General features: G+C 60.8%; 1 protein-coding gene across 1 annotated transcript; it reads left to right on the top strand.

Annotated features, from left to right (window-relative positions):
- TECPR1 (tectonin beta-propeller repeat containing 1) lies at positions 1 to 25377 on the top strand. The gene is made up of 25 exons (XM_004691659.2): positions 1 to 87; positions 3398 to 3641; positions 4057 to 4239; positions 4456 to 4578; positions 5401 to 5526; positions 7062 to 7236; positions 7339 to 7439; positions 9312 to 9413; positions 10505 to 10650; positions 12495 to 12958; positions 13266 to 13411; positions 14218 to 14373; positions 14830 to 14979; positions 15079 to 15236; positions 16164 to 16291; positions 17214 to 17316; positions 20151 to 20247; positions 20318 to 20397; positions 21068 to 21124; positions 21520 to 21700; positions 21973 to 22108; positions 22800 to 22892; positions 23482 to 23588; positions 23714 to 23833; positions 24029 to 25377. The coding sequence occupies exons 2-25, from the start codon at positions 3417 to 3419 to the stop codon at positions 24188 to 24190; spliced, it is 3519 nt and encodes a 1172-aa protein (XP_004691716.1). The 5' UTR covers positions 1 to 87; positions 3398 to 3416; the 3' UTR covers positions 24191 to 25377.
- Positions 25378 to 26534: the final 1157 nt, after the last annotated feature.

Here is a 26534-nt window from a genome sequence, read left to right as displayed (position 1 = left end):
GAGGCTGATCGCCTCTGCAGCCCGGAGGAGCGGCGGTAGTAACCCCGATCGCGAGCCCGATCGCGACCCCCGCCGGTGGTGGTCCTGGTGAGTGCAGCGGCGGGCCGGGCTGAGGGGCGCTCCCGGCCTCGCGGATTGATTGGGCAGGTGGAAGCAACGGTGTTTCGCCCGGATCTCGCGCCGAAAGAGGGAGGGTTGTGTCGGTGCTTCCTCGCACACCCGGCGGGGCGCCGCCCCCGTCCGCGATCGCGGGGGCCAGGTGACACCCCGCCCCAGGCTCTGCACCGGAGTGATTCGGGAAGCGGGTTGCGGGAGCCTGGCGGCTTTAGAGGATCGAGCTGCGAGGAGCCCTCAGTACCTCCTCTGACAGTAGTGGGAGCCGATCTGCTGTGGGGCTGGTGTGGGCAGATGGTGCTCCTGGCGCGCCCGCTGTGCTCCTGGCCGGGGGCAGGGGCCCACCTGCCGCCCGAGCGCGCGCAACCCACCGGAACCATCCTGACGCTCACGCCAGGATGGGGGCGGGCAGCGGGTGTATCCTCCGAGCCGCGCGCGGGCCCGGGACACCTCTGGCTCAGTCAGCCCGAGCGAACTCTGCTCTTCAGGAAGGAATTGCTGTGCATGCCCTGCTGTTTCCTTCCGATTCCTTGGGTCCTGTCGTCGTCGTCCTCGCAACTAGCCGGCAGGAAACAACTTTAGTAGCCTGGGTTCTCTGCATTTGGGGTGGGAGTGGCAGACTGTAATAGAAAACAAACCCCAGGCTACTTTTCAAGATGGAACCCCAAGGCAGACTTCCTTGGGACTGGACCCTCCCTCTACCACGCCCTACCCTCCTTCACCCATTCCACACTTTCCCTTTAGCGCCCTTTGGTCTCAGACGGATTCTGTTAACGAACCCGTAAATCAAAACAGAAAGCAGATGGCTTTGAAGGTGGTGAACAGGGCTTGTTGGCAGAGTCACTGAAGATGGACGAGGCTTCCTTTTGCACCAGTTATGTGTGAATCAGGTTGCCCTCTTGGAAGGTGTGCCCTCCATGCCCTCACACCCCTGACCCCAGAATCATGGAACCTAGTACTCCTAGTACAGCCTCCCTTATAAGAGTTCCCAGACCCGGTCACACAGTATCCCTGGATAGGTTCCTGGATCACCTCACAGCCAGGAGTTGCAGGCTGGAGGAAGAGGGGGCCGTGTGGGCAGGTCAGAGGGAGGTGCATCTGCCCAAGGATGTTCACCCTGTGTCATCTTTGACTAGGCGGTGACTGGTGCCCGGGTCTCCACTCTGAAGAGTTTGTATACACAGCCCTCACCTGTCCAGCAGACTCTTCCATTAGCTGCCCATAAGGTTCAATTATCCCTGTGTGGAAATTACTGCTTAGTCATTTCTCTGAAGGAAAATGTATCAAACACAAGTGAAGTCCACTCATTGAGTTCAATTTGCAGAGAGACTGACTTAACTAGTTGCTAAACTGTGAGCTTAGAAATATCTTTGGAGACTGAACCCACAGAAGCAGATAGTTCCCACCCCCTAGAAAAATCTTACCTCCTTCCAACAATTTATAATGAAGACTTTAAGTCAAGTCAAAAGAATTCTACAATAAACACCCACACACCTGTCCCTGAGATTCTACTATTGACATTTGACTGGAGTTTCTTTCTCACACATCACTCCACCTTAGTTTTAACCTTATCTAATTGATGAAACTTCTCTCTCCTGGACTAATATTTCCTTCTTGGTGTGGGATATCAGCAGTGTAGTGGACACTAGTGGTGGTGGTTATCCCTAAACATTGGTTGGAGACCAGGCTGGCTGAATAAAAAGGCAGAAGACTTGAGCTGCCCAGAAGAGGAAGTGACTTTTTTTTAAGACAGAGAAGATCAGCGGCCACTAATAAAAATGACATTAACAATACCCATTGACTTGCTGGGAATCTAGCACTGTTTATTATAAGCTCTGTAACTGTGTGAATTCATTTAATTTGCACAACTACTTAAGTCCGTTGCTGTTCCTTTTACAGATCAGGAAGTGAGGCGCAGAGAGGTTACTTGGCTTTTGGTGCAGCTAGAAAGTGGTGGGACCAGGACCCGAATCCCAGCGGTCTGAATCCAGAGCGGCTCTGGGCATGCTTCACAAGGTGTAGCGGCCAGTGTGGATAGTGGGCCCTCAGGGAGGAGCGAAGGGTGTCTGGGTTGGCTCCGGCCTTCCAGGGGTCCCCGCTCAGGCACCTGGCAGAGGTGCATCCTTCAAACGACTCCAGGGCCGTGTTGTTCTGAATTTTCCCTACGTGGAGCTGGCTTCTGTGCCCTGGGGTGAAGAGATCAGGGTTCTGTGTGAGGTTCCTCTGGGGCTGGCTCCACCCTGCTGGCCATCTCCTGACCTGGCTCTTCCCACGGCTTGGCTCTTGCTCCTCTTCCCTTCTTCCTGTTCCTCATCCTTCATCCACTTCCTTCTCAACTTGCTTTCTTTCTTCTTGGGTGTCTGTAAGACACACTTTGTTCCCAAAGAGACAGTCTGCCTGTGGCAGATGCTCCTGTTTTTAGCTCGTTCTGTCGAGTTGTCGTCTCCATCACCATGCCTTCCAAAGCCCCAGGTGCCCCTGAGCCCAGCCTGGAGGCACCCCTACCCCATCTGTCTCCTGACAGTTACCGAACCAGACAGGCCGTGACCTCGCCTTTAGGCTCGTCCCCCATTCTGGCCTATTGAGCAATGATGTGTCTTCGGATTGGGCTGCTTGGCCGAGCTTCCCAGTGAGTCCCCACCACCTCATCCAGTCACTGTGTTCCGTGGCTGTGGCTCTGATCTTGTGACCCTTCGCAGTGGGAGGCTTGCCCCTGCCAGAGCCAGGGCTCCAGGAATCATGAGGAGCAGCAGCACCAGCAGCTCCTGGGTGAGGTGGCAGTGGCAGAGCTCACTAGTAGCCTCCTCCACCCCTACATAGCAGAGGGGAAGAGAGCAGAGAAGGGCAGAAGGAAGGTGGCTGGCTCAGAGAGTGAGACAGGGTCCTCTCCCCCACCACACCATCCCGAGGCAAGGGCAGGACCGCGGAGGGCAGTGGGACACCCCCTGGAGGCCCTTACAAAGCCAGCTTGAGGGTGGGGACCTCCACTGCCCACCTTGGAGAAGGGCCTCAAGCTGGCAGCACAATGGGTATGCATTTTCATGAGGTTCAACTAAATCTATAACTATTCACAAAAAAGAACCAAAGGAAATAGGACCCAATAATAATATTCCATATATTTGGGGAAGTGGCTACTTGTGTGTTACTTTTATTCCGCTGCATTTTCTGTGTATTTGGGAAAAAATACACAGAAAAAAGAGGGATGGAGAGGTGAAGGAAGCTGGAGGCCCGACGGGAGCCAGTGCTGGCCGGCGCCGCTCACCCCCCCCCGCACCCCCCCCAGGTCCGTGTCCGCCGCCGCCATGCCCACCTCGGTGCTGTGGGCGGTGGACCTGTTTGGGAGGGTGTACACGCTGTCCACGGCCGGGCAGTACTGGGAGCTCTGTAAGGACGTCCAGCTGGAGTTCAAGCGGGTCAGCGCCACCGCTCAGTGCTGCTGGGGCATCGCCTGCGACAACCAGGTCTACGTGTACGTGTGCGCCAGCGACGTCCCCATCCGCCACCGTGAGGAAGCCTACGAGAACCAGGTGGGGCCACCTGGGCGCGCCGCGGCGTTGGGTTTGCTGGAAATAGGCCCCTCACTCCCCACCGTTGCCCCAGTCTAGACCTTGGTTCTGCCTAACATCAGAGGTGGGAGATGGCTAGCAGCCCTATGGTGTCCTGCCCACGGGAGGCGGTCAGGCCTACAGAGGGTGGGTGCAGTGAGCTCCAGGAGCCCAGGACAGGGCCCCAGGCCTCACTGCTGCCCTTTGGGGTCCCCCTGATGGGATGCCTCATCATCCCATGAAGCGGGGTGGGGTGAAGCGGGGTGGGGTCACTGATCCCTGAGTTCCAGGCAGGCCCTCCACTCCTGCCCGTCATGGACCCTGCAGGGCAGGATCCTGTTGGCTCCCAGAGGCCCCAGCTGCCCCCTAAGGCCCATCTCTGCCTCCTGACCCTCAGCGCTGGAACCCTATGGGTGGCTTCTGTGAGAAGCTTCTTCCCAGTGACCGCTGGTCATGGAGTGATGTGAGTGGGCTCCAGCACCGGCCGCTGGACGGGGTGACACTGCCCTCACCGCACTGGGAGTGGGAGTCAGACTGGTACGTGGATGAGAATTTTGGAGGGGAGCCCACCGAGAAAGGGGTAGGTGAACCGGCTCCCCCCCCCCCCGCTGGCTCCCTGGGGAGGGAGTACCCTGGCGTGGGTGGCTGTCCCTGTGCCGGCCTGCGCTTTGCTCCCATTTGCTGCTCTTGCTTGGGGCCCTGCTGCTGAGTCCCTGCTCCTTCCACCCTGCTCCCCGCTCCCCCCCGCTTCCAGTGCCTTCTGCGAGGCCTTGTACCACCCCCTTGGTGTTTTCAGGGGTGGACATATGCCATCGACTTTCCTGCCACCTACACGAAAGACCAGAAGTGGAATTCTTATGTGCGCCGGCGGAGGTGGATCCGGTACAGGAGATACAAGTCCCGAGACACCTGGGCCAAGGTCTCCAAGCTGGCCTGTGGCCAGGGGGTGGACAGGGCTGGACAGCTGTGCTGCTGTGAGGAGGGTCTTGGGGACCCTCACCCCCTCTCCCGCCGTGCCCACCCCAGGCTGGTCTTTGAGCTATTTCCTGCCCCGGGAACTCTTTGGAACTGCGTGTCCCTTTGTTTGGAAAATGGCCGCGTGGGGTCTGGGCCAGACTGAGGCCCAGGATGATACAGACCGTGTCCAGGACTTGGTCTGCGCTTCGTCCTCCCCATTCTCCCCTGCCAAGCCACTCTGGCTGTTGGACGCTTCTCTCCTCCCCCAAAAGCTCCAAATGCGGACACGAGGCCTAGACTGGGATCCTGAAGTGGGGTCCTGCCTGGCCTTGGGCAGAGGAAGACCACGGGCCCTCGCCGGACCTGTGGAAGGTCCACACTGTGAGGTTATGGGGTGGGGCTGCCAGCCTAACCCACTAGGCCCTTGGGGTGGGGCAGCCTAAGCCTCATCCCTCTTTTTTGGGAGAGTTGGGGGGGTGGGGGAGATGAAGGGAGGTAGAGTCACAGGCCAGGTCACCGCCAAGTGCACATCTGCCTTCTATGCTGAAGCAGCAGTGACCACTCAGGAACAGCAGCCCAGGCCTGGTGGCTCATAGAAGGGAACTCGGGGCCAGAGGCCTTCCTAATGCCGCCACCCCACGAGTCAGGCAGCTGTAGCCTGAGGCAGGTGGCAGGCTGAAGCTGGGGGGACAGTGCAGCCTCATGCTCAGCTGTCACCAGAAGAGATGCAATCCAGGTACTGGCCCAGGTCTGTGACCGCCCTGCCTCACACCTCCTGTTTCAGATTCCTTCAAAAGATGACCCCAAGCATCTGCCGGACCCCTTCAATGACCTCTGTGTAGGGGGGTGGGAGGTCACAGACGAGCCCGTGGGCCGCCTGTCCGTGTGGGCGGTTTCTCTGCAGGGAAAGGTAAGGTCTGTGCCCCTGTGCCTTGGACTGGAGTGGTTGAGGGAGGAGGACCCCGGGCAGCGATGGGGGGGGCAGAAGCTGGCCCTCAGGTGTGTCCCAGAGTTGGAGGGGGCAGGAGGTGAACCTGCCCCTCACCTCCCATCCCTGAGCAGGCAGCTTGTTACTGGGCTCCCGCCTGTGATTCCTGTCCTGTGAGCCCCCTGGGGTCCGCTCCTCCCAGGAGCTATGACCCCCACTTCATGCCTGGCCGTGGCCTTCCCCCACTCTGAGCTTCCCAAACCCTGATCAGCACCCAAGTGGCCTCAGATGCCATCAGTGGCGTCTCTGCAGCTTCTGAGTTCTCTAGCAGCCTCTGGTGCCGCCCACATAGCAGTCTCCAGGAGGGCCCTGTGTGAGAGAGACGGACAGTGGCTGACTGGACAGAAAGGGGAGGCGGGGGTCAGTGCGTGGGTGTGCAGATGGTTAGAAAGGAGAGGCGGCCCTTCTCAGGGGGTCTGAACTAAGCCAAAGACTAAAAACCCGACAGCAGCAATGACATACCTGGCCCCAAGTGCAGGTGACCCAACACCTTCCTCAGGGTTTTGAGTGTGCTTGACAGCTAGTCAGATTCCTTCAAAATGTTTGTGTTTCAGATCCCTTCAAAAAATGACCCCAAGCATCTGCCAGACCCCTTCGGTGACCTCTTGGGAGCCGGGGAGTCTGCCAGCTGCAGCAGAGTTTTCATTAGGCTCAGCGCTGGGTCCTGGGCGGCCCAGTTGTCCCCGAGCCTTGCTGAAGGGTGATGGGCAGCTGGGCAGGACAGAGTCCCCATTGGGGGTCCACCCCCCGAATGTAGGGGCATGCAGGCAGTGTGGTCACCGGTCCCCCGGAGCCCATATGCCTGCACCTCTCCTGGGGTCATGAAGGTGTGACCTGGACCAGGCAGGGTAGGGTGGCAGTGGCCCTGGACCAGCAGGTGGCAGAAGGGAGGATACCTGACCTGACTGTTGGTTTTAAGGGGGAGGCGGCAAGGTTGCCGGGGCTCAGGAGGGGCTCCCCAGCTTCCCTGCACCACGCGGCTAGATGAAATGAAACAGTTTGGATGATATGAGCAGTGGGCAGCCGTAAATATTTGATTATGCTCCTTCCCTCTGGTTAAGGAGGAAAAGAAGTGGGCATTTTAGATATCGTGTGAGGGAGATTAGGGGTGTTCCCAGGGAGCCACTCTGGACTCTGCTTGCCCTCGGTGTCCTGAAAGCATGTGGCCACCAGGGGGCACAGGATACCGCGTTTGAGTGCTTAGGGAGGGAACTGCCCAGCCCCAAGACCCTGGAAATCCCGGCATTGTGTTTGTTAGCCCTGGTGGGGAGTCCTTTAATCTGTCCTCAGGATCCTGTTGGCAGGGGGACAGGGTGAGGGAGAGCGAAACAGTCAGGGCACTCTGCTCCCTGCACCCCCCGAGGGGTGCCCAGCATGCGAGGGTTGGGTGGCTGCCTGGACCACAGCGCCTCTCCTGACCCCTCTGACCCTCCCTGTGGGTTTCTCTTGCCTCCCAGGTGTGGTACAGAGAGGATGTCAGCCACCCCAACCCCGAAGGCTCGTCGTGGTCCCTCGTGGATACCCCGGGGGAGGTGGTCCAGATCAGCTGTGGGCCCCATGACCTGCTATGGGCCACACTCTGGGAGGGGCAGGCCCTGGTCCGGGAAGGAGTCTGCAGGAACAACCCCAAAGGTGGGCCGGCCCCCCGCCCCCGCTGGGAGAGGTGGGGAGCGCCCAGTTTCTCCCTGCCACTGTTGCTGACGGCCTGCCTATGCTTTCCTTGGGGTTGGGCAGGAAGTTCCTGGTCCACAGTGGAGCCCCCCACATCTGAAAACGGAATCATGCACGTGTCTGCGGGCGTCGGCGTGGTCTGGGCTGTCACCAAGGACCGGAAAGTAAGACGGGCAGGCCCCTAGGCTCTTCTGAGGGTTGACGCTTCTGTGGTTTTGTGTTATCATGAGTGTGCGCTTACCATTCAGAAAATACCTGGCAGCCGTCCAGCGCTGCACACAAATGTCTGGTTCACATGGGTGGTCTCCACGATGCCAGTGCCTGCAAGAGCCCCCCAGCCTGCAGCCTGTACCAGGAGCAGAAAGGCTACATCACATAATAGGCTGTGACCTTTAATAACCAGAGCTGATTTTCTGAAATCCAGTTCATCAGATGTCTCCGCCCCCTCTGCCTCAGTGCTTGGCATTATCAGGTCACCAGAGGAGACTAATAAAATGTACTGATTTCAGGTTGTTTATCAGATCTCGGTCTAACCCCATGTAAAGGCATCCCATAGCATTGGGGCAGGGTGGGGTACGGTTAATCACCCACACTTCTGAGTCTGTTCTGAGTGCTGAGGGTTCCTGAGCCTCAAGCCACATCCTCCTGCGCCCCCGTCCTCCCAAGCCTGAGAAAATAGAAATCAGACTGCCCTGTTCATGCTCCCCGAGAAGGTGACATCTTAGCCCTCTTATGACACGTCATCATGTTCAGATTAAGTGAGCAGAAAATTTGATTTACATGAAGAGTTTGCCCAGTCTTCAGACAAATTTTTTTTTAAGATTTATTTACTTATGCATACAAGAATTGGGGTGTGTAGGCCGGAGGTACAGGACGGTGAGAGGATTCGCCAGAGACAGAGGGAGCAGAACAGGCAGATCTACTGAAACACACTGCTGAGCAGAGCAGCGGACAGGACAGGAGAGGTTGCTGTGCCCTGTGGGTCAGCTCCTGGCCAGGGATCGAACTCCTGCTGCAGGGCTGCAGGTAGCTTCATAGTGCTGTGCCTTAATCCCTTGAGCCACCAGGGAGGTCCATTCAAACAAGTATTTGATTATACAAACTTTCTTTAGGTTAAGGAGATATTTTACTCATTTTAGAAGTTTTTATGAAAGGCACTTGGAGGGTTCTCATGTAGCCGGTCCCCTGCCCTTGACCTGCCTCAGGAATTATGGTCAAACAAGCACACAGCATCCCGTTGGCTCTGAGAGCTGCCGAGGCCTTGCCCAGGCCACCACCATGGCCACGCAGGCCGAGGAGGACGCAGCGGGCGGGGGGATGGGCAGTGGCGTGCAATAACCAGGTACGCCATAGAGCTGCGCTCAGGCTTGAGGAGTCTGGTTGGTTTGGGTGTATTTTTACAAATTGGTGTGGAAAAGTATAGTGGTAGAGAGACTATTTTATAAAGCACTAGCTTAAGCCCAGAATATGCTACTTATTCTGAGTTTTAAAAAATGGTTTCCTTAAATAGCATCTGTCAAGCCACGGTGTCATGTGAGGCAGACTTGACTGGGTAGAGTAGCCTTTTCCACTCTTAGCTTGAGCTACGTCGGGGATCGCACAGAAGCCTGTGATAGGGGTCGGGCTCACAGGTCATCGTTGATTTGAGGTGCAATATGTATGCCCCGGCCCCACCTTCGCCTCTCACTGTCTGCAGCGAAACAGCTCACACCTGGTACCACTAGTGTCTGAGCTGGTAGAAAGAAAGTTCTAGAAAGATTCAGGCATTGAGGGGCATTGCTCAGCCTGAGAATGGATGGGGAGCCATGGGGACAGGTGTGGCCGGGGACAGGTGGGGCAGTGCCCAGTCCCAGGGAGACACAGCAGGGGCCTGGGGCGGAGGGATGTGGTGGGCCTTTCCTTTGAAAATGATGCCCCGTACCTGTTTGTGCAGAACCAGTAGGTCAAATTGTTATTTGTTCTTCCTGAGCCTTAAACAACAAGCCTTCTATTTCAGTGGGCCTCCAGGGAGGCATGTTTGTTTCTGACTTTCTCAGGTGTGGTTCCGAAGAGGCGTCAACTCGCACAATCCCTCTGGCACCAGCTGGATCGAGATGGTCGGGGAAATGATGATGGTGAACGTGGGGCTGAACGACCAGGTGCGTCTGGTTCCAGGCCTTGGTTGGCGAGGCCCAGGGTGGTAACTCAGAAATAGTGGGGGTCTCAGAGTGGGGCTCTTGATGCTTCCTGCTGCCCATGTGAGGGGGCATGCTCACCGGCCTGGCTCCCAGCCTCAGAGGCCCCACTGCTCCCAGATCCCTCGCCCAAGGGCCCTCCGAGCAGTGACATGAGCGCGGATGTAGGGAGAGGGGTGTGTGTCTGGAGACAGGATTGGTTTTGCTGAGAACGAGTTGGGTGACATCAAATCTCAGTGAAGGATGAAGCTGACCTACCCACCTTTGAGACGCAGCCTCTCAGCTCCCTGTACAGTTCACGCCGTGTGCACTTGTACGTCATGCTGTTTAGTGACTTAAGACCCACGGTGTGAGGGTGAAAGCTTCCCCACCCCGTTGCCCTGAGCTTGAAGCTGCTCCTGGGGGGCTCTGGCCTCCCTTGCGTCCCCACACCCATCTCCCTACCCAAGTACAGAGCAGGCCACTCCACCGTGGCCAAGGCGCCGAGCTGCTGGACCTGAATCTGCTCCCCAGCCCCTCTCCTGGGCCATTCAGCTGCCCAGCACCCAAGGGCAGAGGGAGGGAGGTCTGACTGCCACTTTTCCCATGAAAAGGGAGGTCAGAATCAAGGAGACTAATGTGCGCTCTGGGTTCACTCGGGAAGCAGCTTCCTGTCTCCGGGCCCTGGGCCCTGGGCCCTGGGCCCATGGGTGGGCTCTGAATAGGCTGTACCCATTGCCTCTAGACCCTGTCACCCCGAAATCCCAAATCTGCCTGAAGTTGGAGGGCAGGATGGGCTCCTGCTTCTCCTGAGCTGGGTGCCATGCCCCCCACCCTGCACTCCGGGCTCCTCCTCCTTCATTTGCCTCTCACACCCACCTCACACCCACGCCATTGACCTCCTCAGCGTTAATACACGCATGCATGTGCCTCACTGCATTTATGGGGCGCTCCTGCCTACTCTTACAGATGTGTCCTCCAGCCTTCCACGCTCTCCCTCATTTTTGTTTTACCCCACTTTCCCAAAAGGGAAGAGAGCCCCCAGACCTCTCCCCAGCAGCGCCTCTCTGTTCCAGGTCTGGGGCATCGGCTCTGAGGACCGGGCAGTGTACTTCCGTCAGGGAGTCACCCAGAGTGAGCTCAGTGGGAAGACCTGGAAAGCCATCGTCGCCAGCAGAGAGTCTGACCGCTCGCACTCTGGCAGCTCCTGCAGTCTCCTCAGGTGATCCTGGGGCCGGGGCGCAGAGGAGAAGGGGGGAGCAGGCTGTCTGGCCCTGTGGGCAGTGCCCGAAGGAGGCTACCTCTCAGCTTCTCGGTGGGGCGCCGTTTGTCCCTGGCAGAAGATGAGGCTCTGAAGCCAACAAGCTGCCACCTGTGGGTGTCCTGGCTCAGCCAGGGAGTGACACATGGGAGCAGACTGGGAGAAGGGCTGGCCTGCTTGTGGCAAAGACCCAAGTTCCGGGAGAGAGAAGGCTTCAGTGCGGTGGACACGCAGGACCCCTGTCAAAGGAAAGCGGGGGAGATGGAGCCTCAGACTTGGGTATGCACCAGTATCGCTGGGGTCTTTTTCCAGCACAGATTTGCAGGCCCCGTCCCCAGAGTTTCTGACTCAGTACTTCTGGGTGAGGGCTCGAGCTGTTGCAAGCTCCCAGGGGTGCTGCTGCTACACCCCTTTTTATGGGATTTATTTATTTATGCATACAGAACTGGGATATAGGCCAGAAGTGCAGGGGGTGAAAGGATTCACCAGAGACAGAGTGGGGAGCAGAACAGGCAGATGGACAAAGTACACTGCTGAGGGGAGCAGTGGGTGGGTCAGGAGCGGTCTGCCGCGCCATGTGGGTCACCTGCCAGGCCGGGATCAAACTCGCGCTGCAGTGACTGCGCTAGCTTCACAGTGCTGTGCTTTAACCCATTGCGCCACCAGGGAGGGCCCAGAATGGCTTCTTAAAGATGACACCCAAACCCCAAATAACCAAAGGGAAAATAGGCAGATTGGATTTCATCAGTATTAAAATCTGTTATGCATCAAAGGACACTCATAAGAGTAGAGACAACCCGCCAAATGGAGGAAGTCTGCAGTTGGACAAGGCTGTAGCATCTAAATCACAGTAAGACTTCTTACAACTCAACAGGAAGACAGACACCCAAGCTTACAAGGGGCAAAGCACTCGCGTAGATACTTCTCCCAAGGAAGCAGACAGGTGGCCACCGCCCAGGAGGAGGGTCCAGCATCATCAGCCACAGGGAAAGCCACACCACAACTGCAGATTCTGCTCCACACTGACTGGGGTCCCCTGCGCCAAAAAGACGGAGCGTGGGGAAGTCAGGGCCTTCACGCTGCTCGTGGGGCTGTGAGTGGTGCAGCTGCGTGAAAAGCAGACCGCTGGTTCCTCAGCAAGTCAGACGTCCCCCCCAACTCAGCAGTTTCACTCCTAGATATTGCCCAGGGAATTGAAAACAGTGTTCAGACTTTTAAAAGCATGTGATTGCTTCCTGAAGCAGTCCTCAGTCACTGAAGGGCGGAGGCACTGCGGGTGTCGGTGGATGTGTGTGCAAGTGTGCCGTGGACTGGCACCGATTTTTATCCCTCTGTTAAGAAAGGGGCCGAATGCCCACTGACGGGTGCTGCAACGCTGCACGAGCCCTGCCATGACCCTGAGTGAAAGAAGGTCACATCTTCTGTGGCAGAAGGTCACGTGTTACACGATGACCTAGGATAGGCAGCTCCCTAGACGCAGAAAGCAAGTTAGCTGGGGGATCGGAAATGGAGGGACGGGCGCAGGGTTTCCACTTGGGGTGAGGGGAACGTTCCTAGGGAGCACAGTGCAGTGACCGTTGCACAGCACTGTGAGTGGTGCCTGGTGCCCCGGCATCGCCTGACCTCAGACAGTGTGTTTTACCACAGTGAAAAGCCCTCCCGGACCTGGGCCCCGGGTGTTCTGCCTTCGGGCTCCGTGGGAAGCAGGCATTTGTGTGTGTGTGGCCACAGAGAGCTTATGACGCGTCTGTAGCCACGCAGCCAGCAGCAGCCTGGCGTCACCGGTCTACCGCCCTCTGTTCCAGCGCCGGCTGCTTCTTTGGGGATGAGGTGAGGGGCAGTGGCGAGTCCTGTGCACCCAGCGACACGGATGCCTCCTCGGACGCCGAGAGACCCGGGTCTGACCCGGTTGACCCTGCAGAGCCTTTGCACAGTGCCAGGCACCCCAGGGGCAGCTCGGCCTCCGGCCCAGGCGGGACCACGGAGCGTGCTGGGGAGGTGACCACAGGGCCCGAGTCACGCCCTGGCCCGCCCTCCACGCCAGCCGAGCTGCCCTGGACCAATATCGATCTAAAGGAGCCCAAGAAGGGACCCAACCACTCGGCCGCCGGCTTCCCCGAGCCCAGCAGCCTGTCCTCGGCAGGGCTTCTCCCTCTGGGGTTGGAGGAGCCCTATGGCGCTGACGACCACCCGCTGTGGGCCTGGGTGTCAGGAGGGGGCTGTGCTGTGGAGGCCCATGCCGTGCTCAAGTGGTTCAGCCTCCAGTCAGGTAAGGGCATGCTGGGAAGCCGAGCGCTCCATAGGGTGTCCGGGGGAGGGGGGGGGCTGGGTGTCCAGTGCTCAGCCAGCACCTCCAGGAGAAAGGCAGCGTCTTGCCTGTCCAACAATCAGTGGCCTGAACTAGGGGGACATCAGCTCTCCATCAGGGAAAAAGGCGGGGCAGGCCCACGGGACATTTTGCAGAGATGGTGGCTTTCAAGCAGAAAGGACCTAGAGATTAGAAGGAAAAAGCCCCCCGCCTGCGCCCCGCCGTGCTCAGCCTGGACACCCGGCCCTAAGGCTCTGGCTGCCCGCAGGCCTGTCCCCCTCGGTGCAGACGCTGTCCCTGTCCATCACGCCGGCCCAGACTGCCGCCTGGCGGAAGCAGATCTTCCAGCAGCTCACAGAGAGGACCAAGCGGGAGCTGGAGAACTTCCGGCACTACGAGCAGGCCGTGGAGCAGGTGCGGCGGCCCAGAAGGGCTTCACTGAGGGCCTGCTGCCCGCCAGCCCCAGGCACAGAGGCATCATGGCTCTTTCTGTCCATCCAGATGGAACCATCCCTGCCGGCCCTTGGCAGGTCAAGGGGGCGGGATGAGTACACGCGCTGTCCACCCCCGCAGGAGCTCTGCTCGGGTTCTGCTCATTTCCGTGTGCTGTGGGCCCTGCACCCTGACAACCACAGCCACCGCGGGGTGGGAGCCACGTGCTGCTCTGCCTGTGGCGTTACACGGAGACAAGTGGAGATAGGGTTGAGGGTGACCTCGAACCCTGGCCCGGGCCCGGCCCGTGCTGGCCCTGCAGCGCAGCCCAAACCCTGGAGGTCTGCAGTCAGTGTGCGGCAGAAGTTACGTTCAGGGACCTGCCGCGTCTCCGCTTGTGGGGCAGGAGCAACCTGCCCATCTACGAGTCAGGTCTCTGGCCACAAGCCTGGCTGGGCGTCGAGCGGGACCAGTCAGGCTGGGCGTGGGCCCCAGCTTTGTCACTGATTTGCTCTGTAACATCAGGCCAGGCCCAGGGCCACCCCGAGCCTCAGCTCCCCCATCCAGAGCAGTCAGTGCTGATCCCACTGGCTTGGGGCCTTGTGCCATCAGGGCCTGAAGCGTCACTTTCGTCGGAGGGGTGAGCTGGGGGAGCTGCCGGTGCTGGCGGGAGCCCTGTGTGAGGCAGCAGAGGGAAGCGGGACATGGGGCCCCTGGTGGTTCTGGGAACGGGGGCCTCCAGGACCTGCCTGTGACTGTTCCCACTGCCCTCTGGGCCTGTATCGCAGTCGGTGTGGGTGAAGACGGGGACCCTGCAGTGGTGGTGTGACTGGAAGCCCCACAAGTGGGTGGACGTCCGTGTGGCCCTGGAGCAGTGCACGGGGCATGACGGGGCTCGGGACAGCATCCTCTTCATCTACTACGTGGTGCACGAGGAGAAGAAGGTGCGGCAGGAGGACCCGGGTCGGGGGCGGGGGGGACGTGCAGCTGCAGGAGCGGGCCTGGGAGGCTGGCTGAGGTGCTCAGCCCACGACTGGCATCCACGGCGCTCTGGTCTGTGGTGCCCAGACCCGTCGGCACTGGCGTGTGTGCTCCTGCCCATGCCAGGCTTAGGGCCCTCTCCCGTCCCCCTCCCAGAGGCTGCCAGGCTGTCCCTGATCAGAAGGGTAGTGAGGCTTGGGACGCAGGCACTGCCTTCCTGAGCCCTGAACCCCATCTGATGCTGCAGTGCTTGTCGGTGTCCCAGAATCTCTAACATACAGCTGGGGCTCACGACCCAGGGCTTCCAGGCAGGGCCCAAGACCACCACTAAGCCCCAAAGCTGGCTCCGAGGGATCGGGGGGAGCTGACAGCCCCGCTCTGTCCCTGGTGACGTCCCCCTGTCCCAACCCCCCCAACAGTACATTCACGTGTTCCTCAATGAGGTGACGGTGCTGGTCCCCGTGCTGAACGAGTCCAAGCACTCCTTTGCGCTGTACACCCCCGAGAGGACGCGGCAGAGGTGGCCTGTGCGCCTGGCCGCCCACACTGAGCAGGACATGAACGACTGGGTGAGTGGGCTGCGGTCCCCCAGGCCGGGAGTCAAGGGGCAGCCTGGCCTTGGCCCGGGGCCCCCCTTCCCAGCACTGACTGGCTGTCTCCCCCGCCAGCTGGCCCTGCTCAACTTGGCCTGCTGTGAGGGCCGCAGGGTCCACGGCCGCCCCTCCCCGCAGGCCATCTGGTCCGTCACCTGCAAGGGGGACATCTTCGTGAGTGAGCCCAGCCCGGACCTGGAGCTCCCCGAGCACCCGCTGCCCTGTGACCAGATGTGAGTGGGCTGCGTGGGGGGGGCTGGGGGGGCGGCCCCACTCTGAGCTGTGGGCCTCCCCGGAGAGACGCAACATAGGGCCTCGCTGCCCTTGGCCGAAGCACAGCCTGCTGGCTAGGTCCCGGTTTCTGTCTTCCTGGGCCTGTGTGAGGACCCCAAGGGGAGACGGGAGCCGGCCTGGGCTCAGGACGGGTCAGCACCGCCAAGCAGCGCGTGCACTGTCGGTGAGGAGGTGAGGTTCTGCAGGGTCGGTGTGAATGGGGTCCTGAGCATCCAGCAGCTCCGGGGGCCACAGAGGGAGACCGGAGAGCCGCACAAGCCTGTCCCGGGGCTGCCCACAAAAGGTCACCAGGGCCAGTGAGCACCGGGTGAACACGTGTCCACTCTCTGGACCTGGTCAAGTCATACCACTGGTGACAATGGCAAGGCCCCTGTCAGCAGGAGAGAGGCCCAGGGAGCAGTTACCTCTGCCTGTTGCCACCCAGAAGCCTCTTGCACACTAGCTGTGGCTGCTCCTTGCGGCCTGCTGCTGGCCCATGTTGTGGCTCAGCCAGCGGGCAAGATGTGACACACCTACCCTGACCCCCAGGAACTACACTGGAGCTTAGGCTGTTGAATTTGCTGCCCAACCTCCTCGCCGCCCACTGTATAGCTTTGGGAATTAGGTGGGTGGACCCCTGAAGCCCCTGCATGCTGGGGGACCTGACCCCACCTGCCCTGCCGGCTGAGGGTGCCATGAGCCTCACGCAGCTCGGGGCTGCTCAGCTTTAGCTCTGCTAGTAGCCAGCAGAAGCCCAGCAGGTTCCATGTCCTTGATATGGTGTGAGCAGGCGGAGACAGTGAAGAGGATGCCAGCGGGAGAGCGGGCACCTGGTTGGAACGTCTGCTGAGACGAGTCCCTTGCACTTTCTCTCCCCGTCCTCCCAGGTTCTGGCGGCAGATGGGAGGCCACCTGCGGCTGGTAGAGGCCAACGGCCGGGGTGTGGTGTGGGGCATCGGCTATGACCGCACAGCCTGGGTGTACACAGGTGGCTACGGAGGAGGCTGCTTCCAAGGTAAGGGCACCCACCGCCGCAGCTGGCAGGACCGGCTCCCCTGAGCTCTGCCCACACCCTCCGGGCCTTTCCCTCCACTAATCCCCATCTGGCTTTCCTGGCCAATGCCAGGGCCACTTGGTTGACAGCGCTGACAGGTGACCTTCATCACTGCCAGCATCACAGAAGACGGGGCCAGGACCCATCCATGAGGCGTGAGGCCGGGAGACCCAGCCTCGTCCCCTGGCATGCCCTCCCACACACCCACAGCTGGCCAGGAGCTTGGTTTTGAAAGGTCCAGAAAGGCAGGTGCCGGGACCCGCGGGCCTGCTTTCATAACTGAGGCCTCGGGGCATGTTGGGGCAGCCCGGCAGCCCAGTCTCTGGTTCCCAGGCCTGAATTCCAGCCCCTCTGTAGGTCACCCAGGCTTTAGGGGATGAGTGCTTCCTGTGCCCTATGGGCTGCCCAGGCTCTGGGACACAGGTAACCTCAGGCAATGGAGGCAAAAACCGGACCTCAGCGCCAAGGCCCACGTGCCCCATAGTGAGGGCCAGCGAGGCCGCAGGACTGTGGTCCCCTGAGCCCAGGAACACAGGTCTGCACGATGGCAGCCCCTTCGTCTTCTTTTTACAAACGAGAAGATTGGGGCTCATGGGAGTTATGTGGTTGTTAATCAGGTGTGGGCTGGGTGGGCTTCACATGTGCCCCCAGGTAGAGGGGCGGCTGAGGGCAGAGTGGAAGGTGAGGGCGCCAGAGGTGGTTAGACACCAGGTTAGCGGCAGCAGGTTCTTACCCAGGTGGCGCAACCCCAGAGTAGTCACGGAGAGGGTCCCGGTGGGGCTGACCCCAATGACAAGCCCAGCCACGGCGGGCATCCAACCTGTGGTGGCCACGGCCCTCCTGCCCATCCTCCACCGAGTCCCAGCTGCGGCCCCTCCCCCAGGCCTGGCCAGCAGCACCAGCAACATCTACACACAGTCGGATGTGAAGAGTGTCCACATCTATGAGAACCAGCGCTGGAACCCCGTCACGGGCTACACCAGCAGGTGCGTCAGTGGGGGCACAGGGGTGCTGCCCCCCCCCAGCCGGAGCAGGCCTCAGGCCGGGGGCTGCCTGCGGCTCAGGCCCACGGAGGTTTCTCGCTGAGCCCCAATGTAACCGCGCGTCTGGCTCACCCCCGAGAGGCGCACGTGGCGCAGGGGTCACGCGGACACCCGCGCCCGAGACGCCCCCACACGCCAGCGCGGGAGCTGGGCCTCGCCCCCGCCCGCAGCACTGCGCTTCCTCCCACAGCCTCTTTTCACACACACTCAGGTAGTGACGAGCCCTGCGTCGGTTCTTCTTTTCTTAACTTAATTTTTTTGTTTTCATTTTTTAGGTTTTTTTCTTACATCATTGTTACTTTTGGACGGTGTTTCTCATTTCTCCCTTAGTTCTGCCAGCAGCTTAGCGCCCCTGTGTGCTTCTCACCCCTATTTAGCCCCTTCCCCACCCCCCGCTCCCCAAGGAGTGTGCCTGAGGTCAGCTTGCGAGTTTAATCTTTTTCTTGACGCTTTCTTGGTCTCCCTATTGCACATATAAGTGAAACCATCAGGTGTGTATCTTTCTTTTTCTGATTTATTTTGCTTAGCATAAGCCCTTCCAGCTCCATCCATGCTGCAGCAAATGGCACGTTATCTTTTACGATTACTGGGTCGTGTTCCACTGTGTGTGTGTGTGTGTACCACAGCTTCTTGATCCATTCATCTGTTTTGCAGTGTTTAAGTTGCTTCCACATCTTGGCTATTGTAAACAGTGCTGCAGTGAACATAGGCATGCAGGTTTCCTTTGGAATCGCTGTTTTTGTGTCTTTGCCGTGGTTTCCTAGGCTGGAGTCTCTTCTGTTCTGTGGCCTGCTTGCAGTTTTAAAGGTTGTCCTTTTGATCAGCCCTCTTCTTCGCTGGAAGCTGGGGCCTTTCCCAAGCCTTCCAGAGAAATCGCATTGGCCCGAGGTAATGACTAGACGTTCTCCCGGGTCTTGAACAGCCGTTAGCTATCTTTTTCTCTCTCCAAGGACTCACATAGGAACTATCTTTGACTTTGGAGGCCTGTCATGACTAGTCAACTTAGCTTGTTATTTGAAACAAACAGTAGATAAGTGAATGCACCTTGTGGGTCCCAGTAAAACTTGCTGCTTGCTACGTGAAGACATTTGAATTGCCTGTACTTTTCACAGCCGGAAAGCATTCTTCTGATTTTTTTTTTTTCTGCAACCATTTAAAAAGATAAAATCGCCTTTAACTCCTTGGGGGCTTCAAAACAATCAGTGAAGCGGGTTTGCCCGGTGGGTCTTAGTCTTGGGCGGAGGTCACTGTTTTTCTGCAGCCAGTGACCCCTCCAGCTGTTGAAACTGTCCTGTTACCTTTATCTTCCCTGGTGTCCACGTAGACACTGGCCCGGGCCTGCGCGTGGCCCCTTCCCGCTCGCTCTTCCCTGAGCCTCCGGGAGCCTCATGCCAGCTGACCCCTGCCAGCTGTCCCTTTGTGAAGACTTCAGCGCTGGTGGAACGAACCGCTCGCTTCTCTTCAGCATGTCTTGGGCATCCTGAGGTCACTTCTGCATCAATTTTCAAAGCAGCCAGTCACAGTCTTCCAACACCATTGGGGTCTTGGTTGTGGCCTTTGGTCTTGAGTTCGGGTAGGAAAGTTACCTCACAGTTCTAAGTCTCTCAGACATGGACATAGTTAAACCTCCCTTCTTGCACTCTTCTTCAGTTTTTCTGAATAAGGTCTTGTCATTTTCTAAGGGTCTTTGTGTTTTTTTGATGCTATTATAAATGGCAGATTCAGACTTTCTAATTTCATTTTAAATTTTGCAGCTGCCTAGAGAAATGCAGTTGACTTTCTTCTTCTTTTGTAAAAGTGGTGAAAAGAAGAAAAGCCAAATGATATGTCAAGCAAACTCAGCCACTGAGTCCCCAACCATGAGCGCGTGGCCTCACCCCACCCATCCGTGTGCACACGTGTGCCGGGCCGGGGACACGGGATCGGGCCAGAACACGGTCTGTGACCGCCCCGGTTCGCTGCGCGAGGCTGGACCCCACTTACCTGAGCCTCGCTCAGTGTTGGAGGGGAGATTGCTTGTGACCTCTGCTGCTGGAGGAACAGCTTCGAGGACGCGCTTGTATGTGAATGTCTGGGAGCGCTTTCTCCACGCGGCATATCAGGGCTCAGCTTTCCCAAAGCGGTTGGCACACGCCCTCAAAATGTGTCCCCCGAGCCTCCCCACTGGCTGTGTGTGGTGTCCACAGGGACTCGCACCCCCACTTCCTCCTCGGGCCTCAGGAGAAGGGCCACGGAGGGAGCTCCATGTGTGTGAGGCCCTGCCCTCAGCCTCAGGCCGCCCTCCCTGACCCTCCCTCTGCTGCCAGGGCTCCCTGAGGGGTCTGCCCAGCCCCGGGATGAAACTCCCCAGCCCTCAGACGTTTTCTCTGGTAGTTCTGGGGGCTGGGAGCGTGAGTTCCCAAGGGGGTTGTTTCCTCCTGAGGGAGAGTCCGTTGCTGACCTCTCTCTCGGCTTCGGTGGCTTCTGGCAGCTTCAGGCGCCCCTTGGTGGGTGGTGGCCTCACTCGGTCCTCACACTTCCACCTTGGTGGCATCGTCTTTGCTGCATCACCTCAAAGACGCTGCTTCCAAACATGATCATGCGCACAGGGACTGGGGCTAGCTCAGCCGGCCGCACGGGGCGGGAGGGCGGCCCCAGCCTTCTGGGGCAGGCGGTCTGCATGTGTCTGTGGGGGCCAAAGCTGTGCACAGGCGCCGCAGGGACCCGGCCTGCGCCCCGGCGCCCGGGCAGGCAGGCCCGTTCTCGGCCGTCTGGAGCCCTCCCTACTGTCTGCACAGGGGCCTGCCCACTGACCGCTACATGTGGAGCGACGCCTCGGGGCTGCTCGAGTGCACCAAGGCCAACACGAAGCCTCCATCCCTGCAGTGGGCCTGGGTGAGCACCTGCTGCCCCTGGGGGTGGGAAGGGCGTGGGGGTCCAGCACACTGACCCGCCCCTCCCCCAGGTTTCTGACTGGTCTGTGGACTTCAGCGTTCCTGGGGGCACTGACCAGGAGGGGTGGCAGTACGCCAGCGACTTCCCCGCGTAAGCATCTTCTCTCGACGCGGGGGCCTAGGGCTGGTCTGCGTCAGGCCTGGTTTGTGGCCCAGCGACCCCGTTTTCCCTGGCAGCTGGGGGCCTCTGCTCCTCCGCCCTCCCCCGTAGTCCCCTCCCACAAGTCCTCCGATGAGCAGACCCCTGCCCGCACACCCTGCTGCCAGCAGGGCTTGGGCCCAGCGGGAGAGGTGCGCAGGGCCCCAGGTGAGCCGGAGCCCGGGTGGGCGCGCAGCCGGCCTCGGCGAGTGGGCTCAGGGCCGAGCGTCACGGCTCCCTCGGCACGAGGCTGTGCTGGGCGTGGGCTTCAAAAGGGCCGGGGGTCCCGGAGCCTGGCGCAGCTTGGAGGAGCTTTAGGCCAGGCCTTGGCTGAGGGGTGAAGGGGCAACTTGAACACCCCATGGAGTGAGCCCCGAGGGGGGTGGTGTCGACAGTGGTGATGAAAGGAGGGGCTGACGGACTTGCAAAGCTGTGGGGTCCCGTGGGGCTGGAGGCGCCTGCAGGCTGAGGACGGTGTCCTGTGACACCTGCAGCCCCGTCAAGCCCCTCCCGGCTCTCACGGAAGCTCGGTGCCCTGCGACGGGTGGGAATGAGTGTGCGTGTTCAGCTTCCCTGGCTGGAGACCGCATGGAGTCTTCATTTCAGCTTCTTCCTCTTGCAGCTCATACCACGGGTACAAAACCATGAAGGATTTTGTCAGGAGACGATGCTGGGCCAGGTAAAGAGCGAGCTGGGCCGAGGTGGGTCGGGCCTCCGCTGCTGCCCCCAGGCCTCCAGCGCCTCCAGCCGCTTAGCTCAGGAGGGAGAGGTGGGCGGGAAACCAGAATCAAAGTAAATGTCAGCCCAGGAAATGCCGGCGGGCTCCCAGCGCTCTCCAGTTTCTGAAGAGTTTGTTTTCTAGAACAAATAAGAGAAATGTCATGGGCAGGCCCTGCGATGCAGGCCCTTTTTTCACACTCAAGGGGAGGGGAGCAACCCGGGTGCTTTGGGGACTGGCTGCGGTTCCCCCAAGACCTGGATATCCTCTCTGCAGCCTCCCACATCTATGCCAGGCAGCCCTGGGGCTCCAGTCCCACTGTGGCTCACGGGGTTTGTTCTCTGTCCCCTGTACAGAAAATGCAAGCTGGTGACCAGCGGGCCCTGGCTGGAGGTCGCCCCCATTGCCCTCGGGGACGTGTCCATCATCCCAGAGAGCCCAGGTGCCCACGGGAGTGGGTACAGCATTGCCCTCTGGGCCATCAGTGACAAGGGGGATGTGCTGTGTCGTCTGGGGGTGTCCCAGCTGAACCCTGCGGTGAGCACCTTGCCCCTACGGTGGGCATCGCCACCCTACCCACCCTCGCAGCCCTCAGGCCCTCCTGGGGTTCTGGCACATTCTTCCAGAAATCAGACACTTGCTGGGGACCAGGCTGGGCTTGGACTTTCGCAGCATGGCCCTGCACGTGGCCCGAGGGGGGCACTGGGCTCGGTGGGCACTGGAGCTGAGAAACGAGGTTGACAAAGGGGTCTGCTAGCTCGGGGGGCCGGGGGAGGCCAGTCTGAGCGTCCCTCCTCGCCTGTCTCCAGGGCTCCTCTTGGCTGCACGTGGGCACTGACCAGCCCTTCACCTCCATCTCCATTGGGGCCTGCTACCAGGTGTGGGCCATAGCGAGGGACGGCTCCGCATTCTACCGGGGCTCCGTGTCCCCCTCCCAGCCGGCCGGTGAGTGCCGCCCCCTGGAGGCTCCGGCCTGCTGTGTGGGGCCGGAGCCAGGTTGCCCCGCTTCCTCCAGGGAAGCTGGTCCACAGGGCTCCACAGCTCCACAAACATTTACTGAACCCTGCTGTGGGCCAGGCACTGGGCCCAGCGCGATGCTCCCCAGTGTGCCCTGCCGCAGGCACTGACTGGGTGCCCGCCCGGTGAGGGGTGGCCCCTCGAAGCTGCCCTGGCCCGGGTATTGCTGGGGGGGAGGGGACTTTGCACATGTGGCCCTCAGAGGACAAGCCTGCAGGTCCTCTGTCCAGGCAGCTCCTCCCGGGGTGACCCCACACTGCCCACTCCACAGCGTCTGGCCTGGCTGCCCAGGCTGAGCTGGCTTGTGCTTCCCTAGATGTCTAGACAGTGGCCACCGCGGGGGAGGCAGGTACAGGGATGGGCTGGTGGGGCTCCCACAGCCGGCTCCCCGCCACACCCGGGCCGGGCTCCTCCCCTCCCTGCTTGCAAGATCGGCCTGTCCAGCTGCACGGTCTAGGCGAGGCCTGGGTGCTGGGAGCAGCAGGCCTAGGTCAGCGCCGCTTGACCTCAGCTCACGGTGGGAACCCCCACCGGTGGGGCAGCAGGCCTGGGGCTGGGCCAGCCGCCCCGACCCTGTGAGCGGCAGCAGAGCCTCAGCTGTGCCCCACTCCTGTTGCAGGCGATTGCTGGTACCACATCCCGTCTCCCCCAAAACAGAAGCTAAAGCAGGTATCTGTGGGACAGACGTCGGTGTACGCCTTGGACGAAAATGGCAAGTGACCACCAGGGGAGGTTCAGGGGTCCCTGAGCCCCCTGATGGGGGGTGAGACCTTCACCTGCCCCAGGTCCCTAAAGGGGAGCTTTGTGAGTTAGCAAGACAGGCCCCCAGCCCGAGGTCAGCCTCTGCCTTGGTCCCCCTTCCAAGACTCAGGGACAGGCTGCTCTGGGAGGCTTCTGGAAGGCACCTCCCAGCCCTGGGCCCGCGTCCCCGGGAAGCAGGAGCTGGCAGAGGCGGCCAGCTTGCTCCGGCCATGCCTGCCCCAATCCTATGCCACCTGACGCGGGGTCTCGCCGCCCCCCACTGTTCTTTAGTTGTTTCACAGATGAGCAAGACCAGACAGGCCTGGGGACAAAACCCAGGGCTGCAGTCCAGACCCCGCCGTCCTTATTTGTCTAAAGAATTCCTTGTCCCCGGTTTCTCATGCGTAGAAAGAGGACCAGGCTGCCAGCCCCACCCGGTGGACAGTGCAGCTGGGGCCAGGAGCGAAGGGCAGAGGCAGCTCTGCTGTGGCTGTGCCTGGGAAGAGGGGCCCAGAGCGTGGTGCTCTCGAGCCTCACGCCGTGTGTCCTTCTCTCCCCAGGGAACCTGTGGTACCGCCAGGGGGTCACACCCAGCTACCCGCAGGGCGCCAGCTGGGAGCACGTGTCCAACAACGTGCGCCACGTGTCCGTGGGGCCGCTGGACCAGGTCTGGGGGGTGGCAGGTGGGGGGGCGGGTGCTCACCCTGGGGTTCGGGGACCCGTGGAGCCGGGGCTCCGGCTCTGGTCTCCCCGCCGCGACCTGAGCCCGGTCCCAGCAGGTCTGCCTTCCAGGTCTGGGTCATCGCCAACAAGGTCCAGGGCAGCCACAGCCTGAGCCGGGGAACTGTGTGTCATCGCACAGGCGTGCAGCCCCACGAGCCCACGGGGCAGGGCTGGGACTACGGTATTGGGGTGAGCGGACAGGCCAGGAGGGGCCTTGCTGGCCTGGGGCTGTGCGGTCAGCCGCTGTGCTCGCCTACCTGGGGTGTGGCCTCCAGGTTGGTGGAGGCCCCTGTACAGCTCCAGGGAGGGTGGGGGGCTGTCTCTGGAAGCTTGGTCTCTACCCCTTCACCCCAACCTCCTGGTGACAGCACTGTCTCCTTCTAGGGGGGCTGGGATCACATCTCCGTCCGGGCCAACACCACCAGGGCCCCCAGGAGTGCTTTGCCGGAGACAGCCGGAGAGCAGAGTGGGGAGCAGAGCCTCCCCCGTGGGCCCGCGGAGGCGGTCGGCGCCCCGCGGGAGAACCTAGACCCCGTGTGCTGCTGAGGCCACCTCCCGTCACCTGGAAGCAGGTGTGGCCGGGGTGAAGGACCGCGTCTGAAGGATCACGCAGCACGCCACTGCAGACTCGCGCCCAGGGCAGAGGCAGGCGGGGGCCTGGCCGGAGGTCGCGCACCTCGGGGCACTGGGGGGAGCAGCCCGGAAATGTGAAGCTCTGTGGACTTGGAGGAGTCCCGGGGGGCGTGGGTGAGGACCCTTCACCCCAGCCTTGGCTCCCCCTCTACCTCCTGCCTTTCCAGGACGGGAGCCTCCTAGGGACGGCGCCACCAGGGGACATTTGAGCCAGGAGGCCTCTCCCTGAGCCGTGATGTCCCCGGACAGCTCCCACAGGAAGGAGCCTGGGCACCACGGCCTTTGGTCATGTTCAGAGGGGGGCTGGCAGTTGGAAACACACACTGCAGGGCGGCGGCTCCTTCCCGCAGCTGGGAACCTGCCAGGGTCTGCGGAGGAAGAGGCTGGGAGGCCGCCCAGGCCAGGGCTCTGCCCCACCTCAGGCAGCCTTGGTGGGAGGGAGGGCCCCTCTCCCTGATGACCCGGAGGTGAGGCAGGAGGCTGCACCTTGCCGTCACCCTGGGGTAGGAGCCATGGCCTGCCGCCGCCAAGCACTTCCCCAGCCACTGGCTCCCTCTGCAGCTCTTCTGCTGCCTGTTCCTGCCAGTGGCCCTGCTGGCTGAACCCGCAGCTTGAGGCTGCGCCAGCTGCACCAGCCGCCCCTCCTGGCCCGGGCCCAGGCCCACCTGGCTGTCTGGAGACTCGGCCAGCCTTCCTGACCTCCCGACGGGTGCAGGTGGGGGCTGGCAGCTGCACTCTGGGCGTTTGTCACCCAGAAGCTGACCCTACGGGTGGCCTCCCTGAGCCACCCCCTCCCAAGGGGCATCATGGGAGCCGGTGAGGCATTTTCTGGGGGGTGGGGGGAGACCAGGAGGCCCTGGGTCTGCAGAGCCCGGACATAACTGAGGCGGGGTGACACTCCAGTTCACAGCTCAGCAGGTGCTCAAAAGGGCCTGGGGAGCGGCCTGCCGGGTGGTTCTGCCGACTTCCATGGGTGGCTGGCTCACCGCCCTTCCTCAGGGCCACCCTGCCCTCTCGCCGCTGAGCACCCACTGTTTATTTGCTCAGCATCACCCAACCATCTCCATCTGTCAGATGCTTTATTCAGTAAAAGTTGACGCAGAGTGTGGTGCCGTGACAGTTTATTGCTACATTACGGTTAAATGTGCAGTCCCAGGGACACTGGGCACGGGGCAAAAGTAGCAATCCCATGGAATCTTTTTCGTTTCATGACAGCTTGTTTCATTTAGTACTTTGAAGGGACCATTAGGAGAAATACAAGCCAATTTGGGCCACTTAAGGAGCATTTTCACCGCAATTACGGCCGGGCGCTGGCCGAGCAGGCCCAGGTCGGCTTCCGGGCCAGGACGCGGCAGTTCTGGCTCCTCTGCCTGCGTGGCCGGGCTCTCCACCCCTCGCTCGGTCGGTTCCCAGCGGGTCCTCGTCCTGCTGCAGGCCAGGAGGCTGGGCTTGGCGAGTGGGACTCACCCGCTTGTGCGGTGCTTCTAGCAAGGGCAGGAGCTCCTGGGACTGAGGAGCCCAGCCTGGACTTGGGGGTGCACACGGAGAGTAGTGGGAGCCGGCCAGGGTGTCCCCTCACCTCCCTGCTGCAGAGGTGGGAAGGAAACCATGACAGGTCCTTTATGGTGTGGCCACAGGCTAGGGCAGATGCCCGGTGGCCATGCATGAAGGAGGACTGGGCTTCTGGGCAGTGGCCACCCTCTGGAAGCAGGAGGGCCAGGTGCCAGGGGGGTGGCGCTCAGCTCTCCTGCCCCACCCTCCACCACCCCAACAGCCCTTGGCCAGTCCTTGGGCACGGTCTGGACAGAGCCACCACTGGCCAACCCTCCCCGAAGTCCAGCCCAGTCAGTTCATTCAGCAAGACCACAGACTCACCGGGTCCTGCTCTGGTCACAGCTCAACCAGACAACACCAGGCTTGGAGGTCTTCACCTCCGGTGTCCCGACCCGGCAGGTCCCCCAGGTAGGGGTGCCTGGACCCCATCTGTCCCGCGGTCGGCGTCGCCTCAGCCTCGGTTCCAATGGTGGGTTCCCCTGACCACTGCCCTTCCAGAGCCACCAGCCCTGAGGGCCGGCCAGGAGGCAGGGCCAGGCCAACCTCCCCAAGCAGCGGGGCCCTGGCCCCAAGTGCTAGCTCAGGGCTGGCTCCGGTCTAGCAGCCCATGTGCCAGGCCCACTCCCCCAGCACTGGGGATTCTCTTGCCCAAGGCTGCCAGGGCCCTGTCCCTTCCCATATTGGCTGTGGCAGAAGGATGAGA

Source organism: Condylura cristata, unplaced genomic scaffold (assembly GCF_000260355.1).
Source record: "Condylura cristata isolate star-nosed mole 26May11 unplaced genomic scaffold, ConCri1.0 scaffold00032, whole genome shotgun sequence".
Classification (NCBI taxonomy): Eukaryota; Metazoa; Chordata; class Mammalia; order Eulipotyphla; family Talpidae; genus Condylura; species Condylura cristata.
Note: the sequence above shows the minus strand (reverse complement) of the source record. Positions and strands in the feature narration are given on the sequence as shown.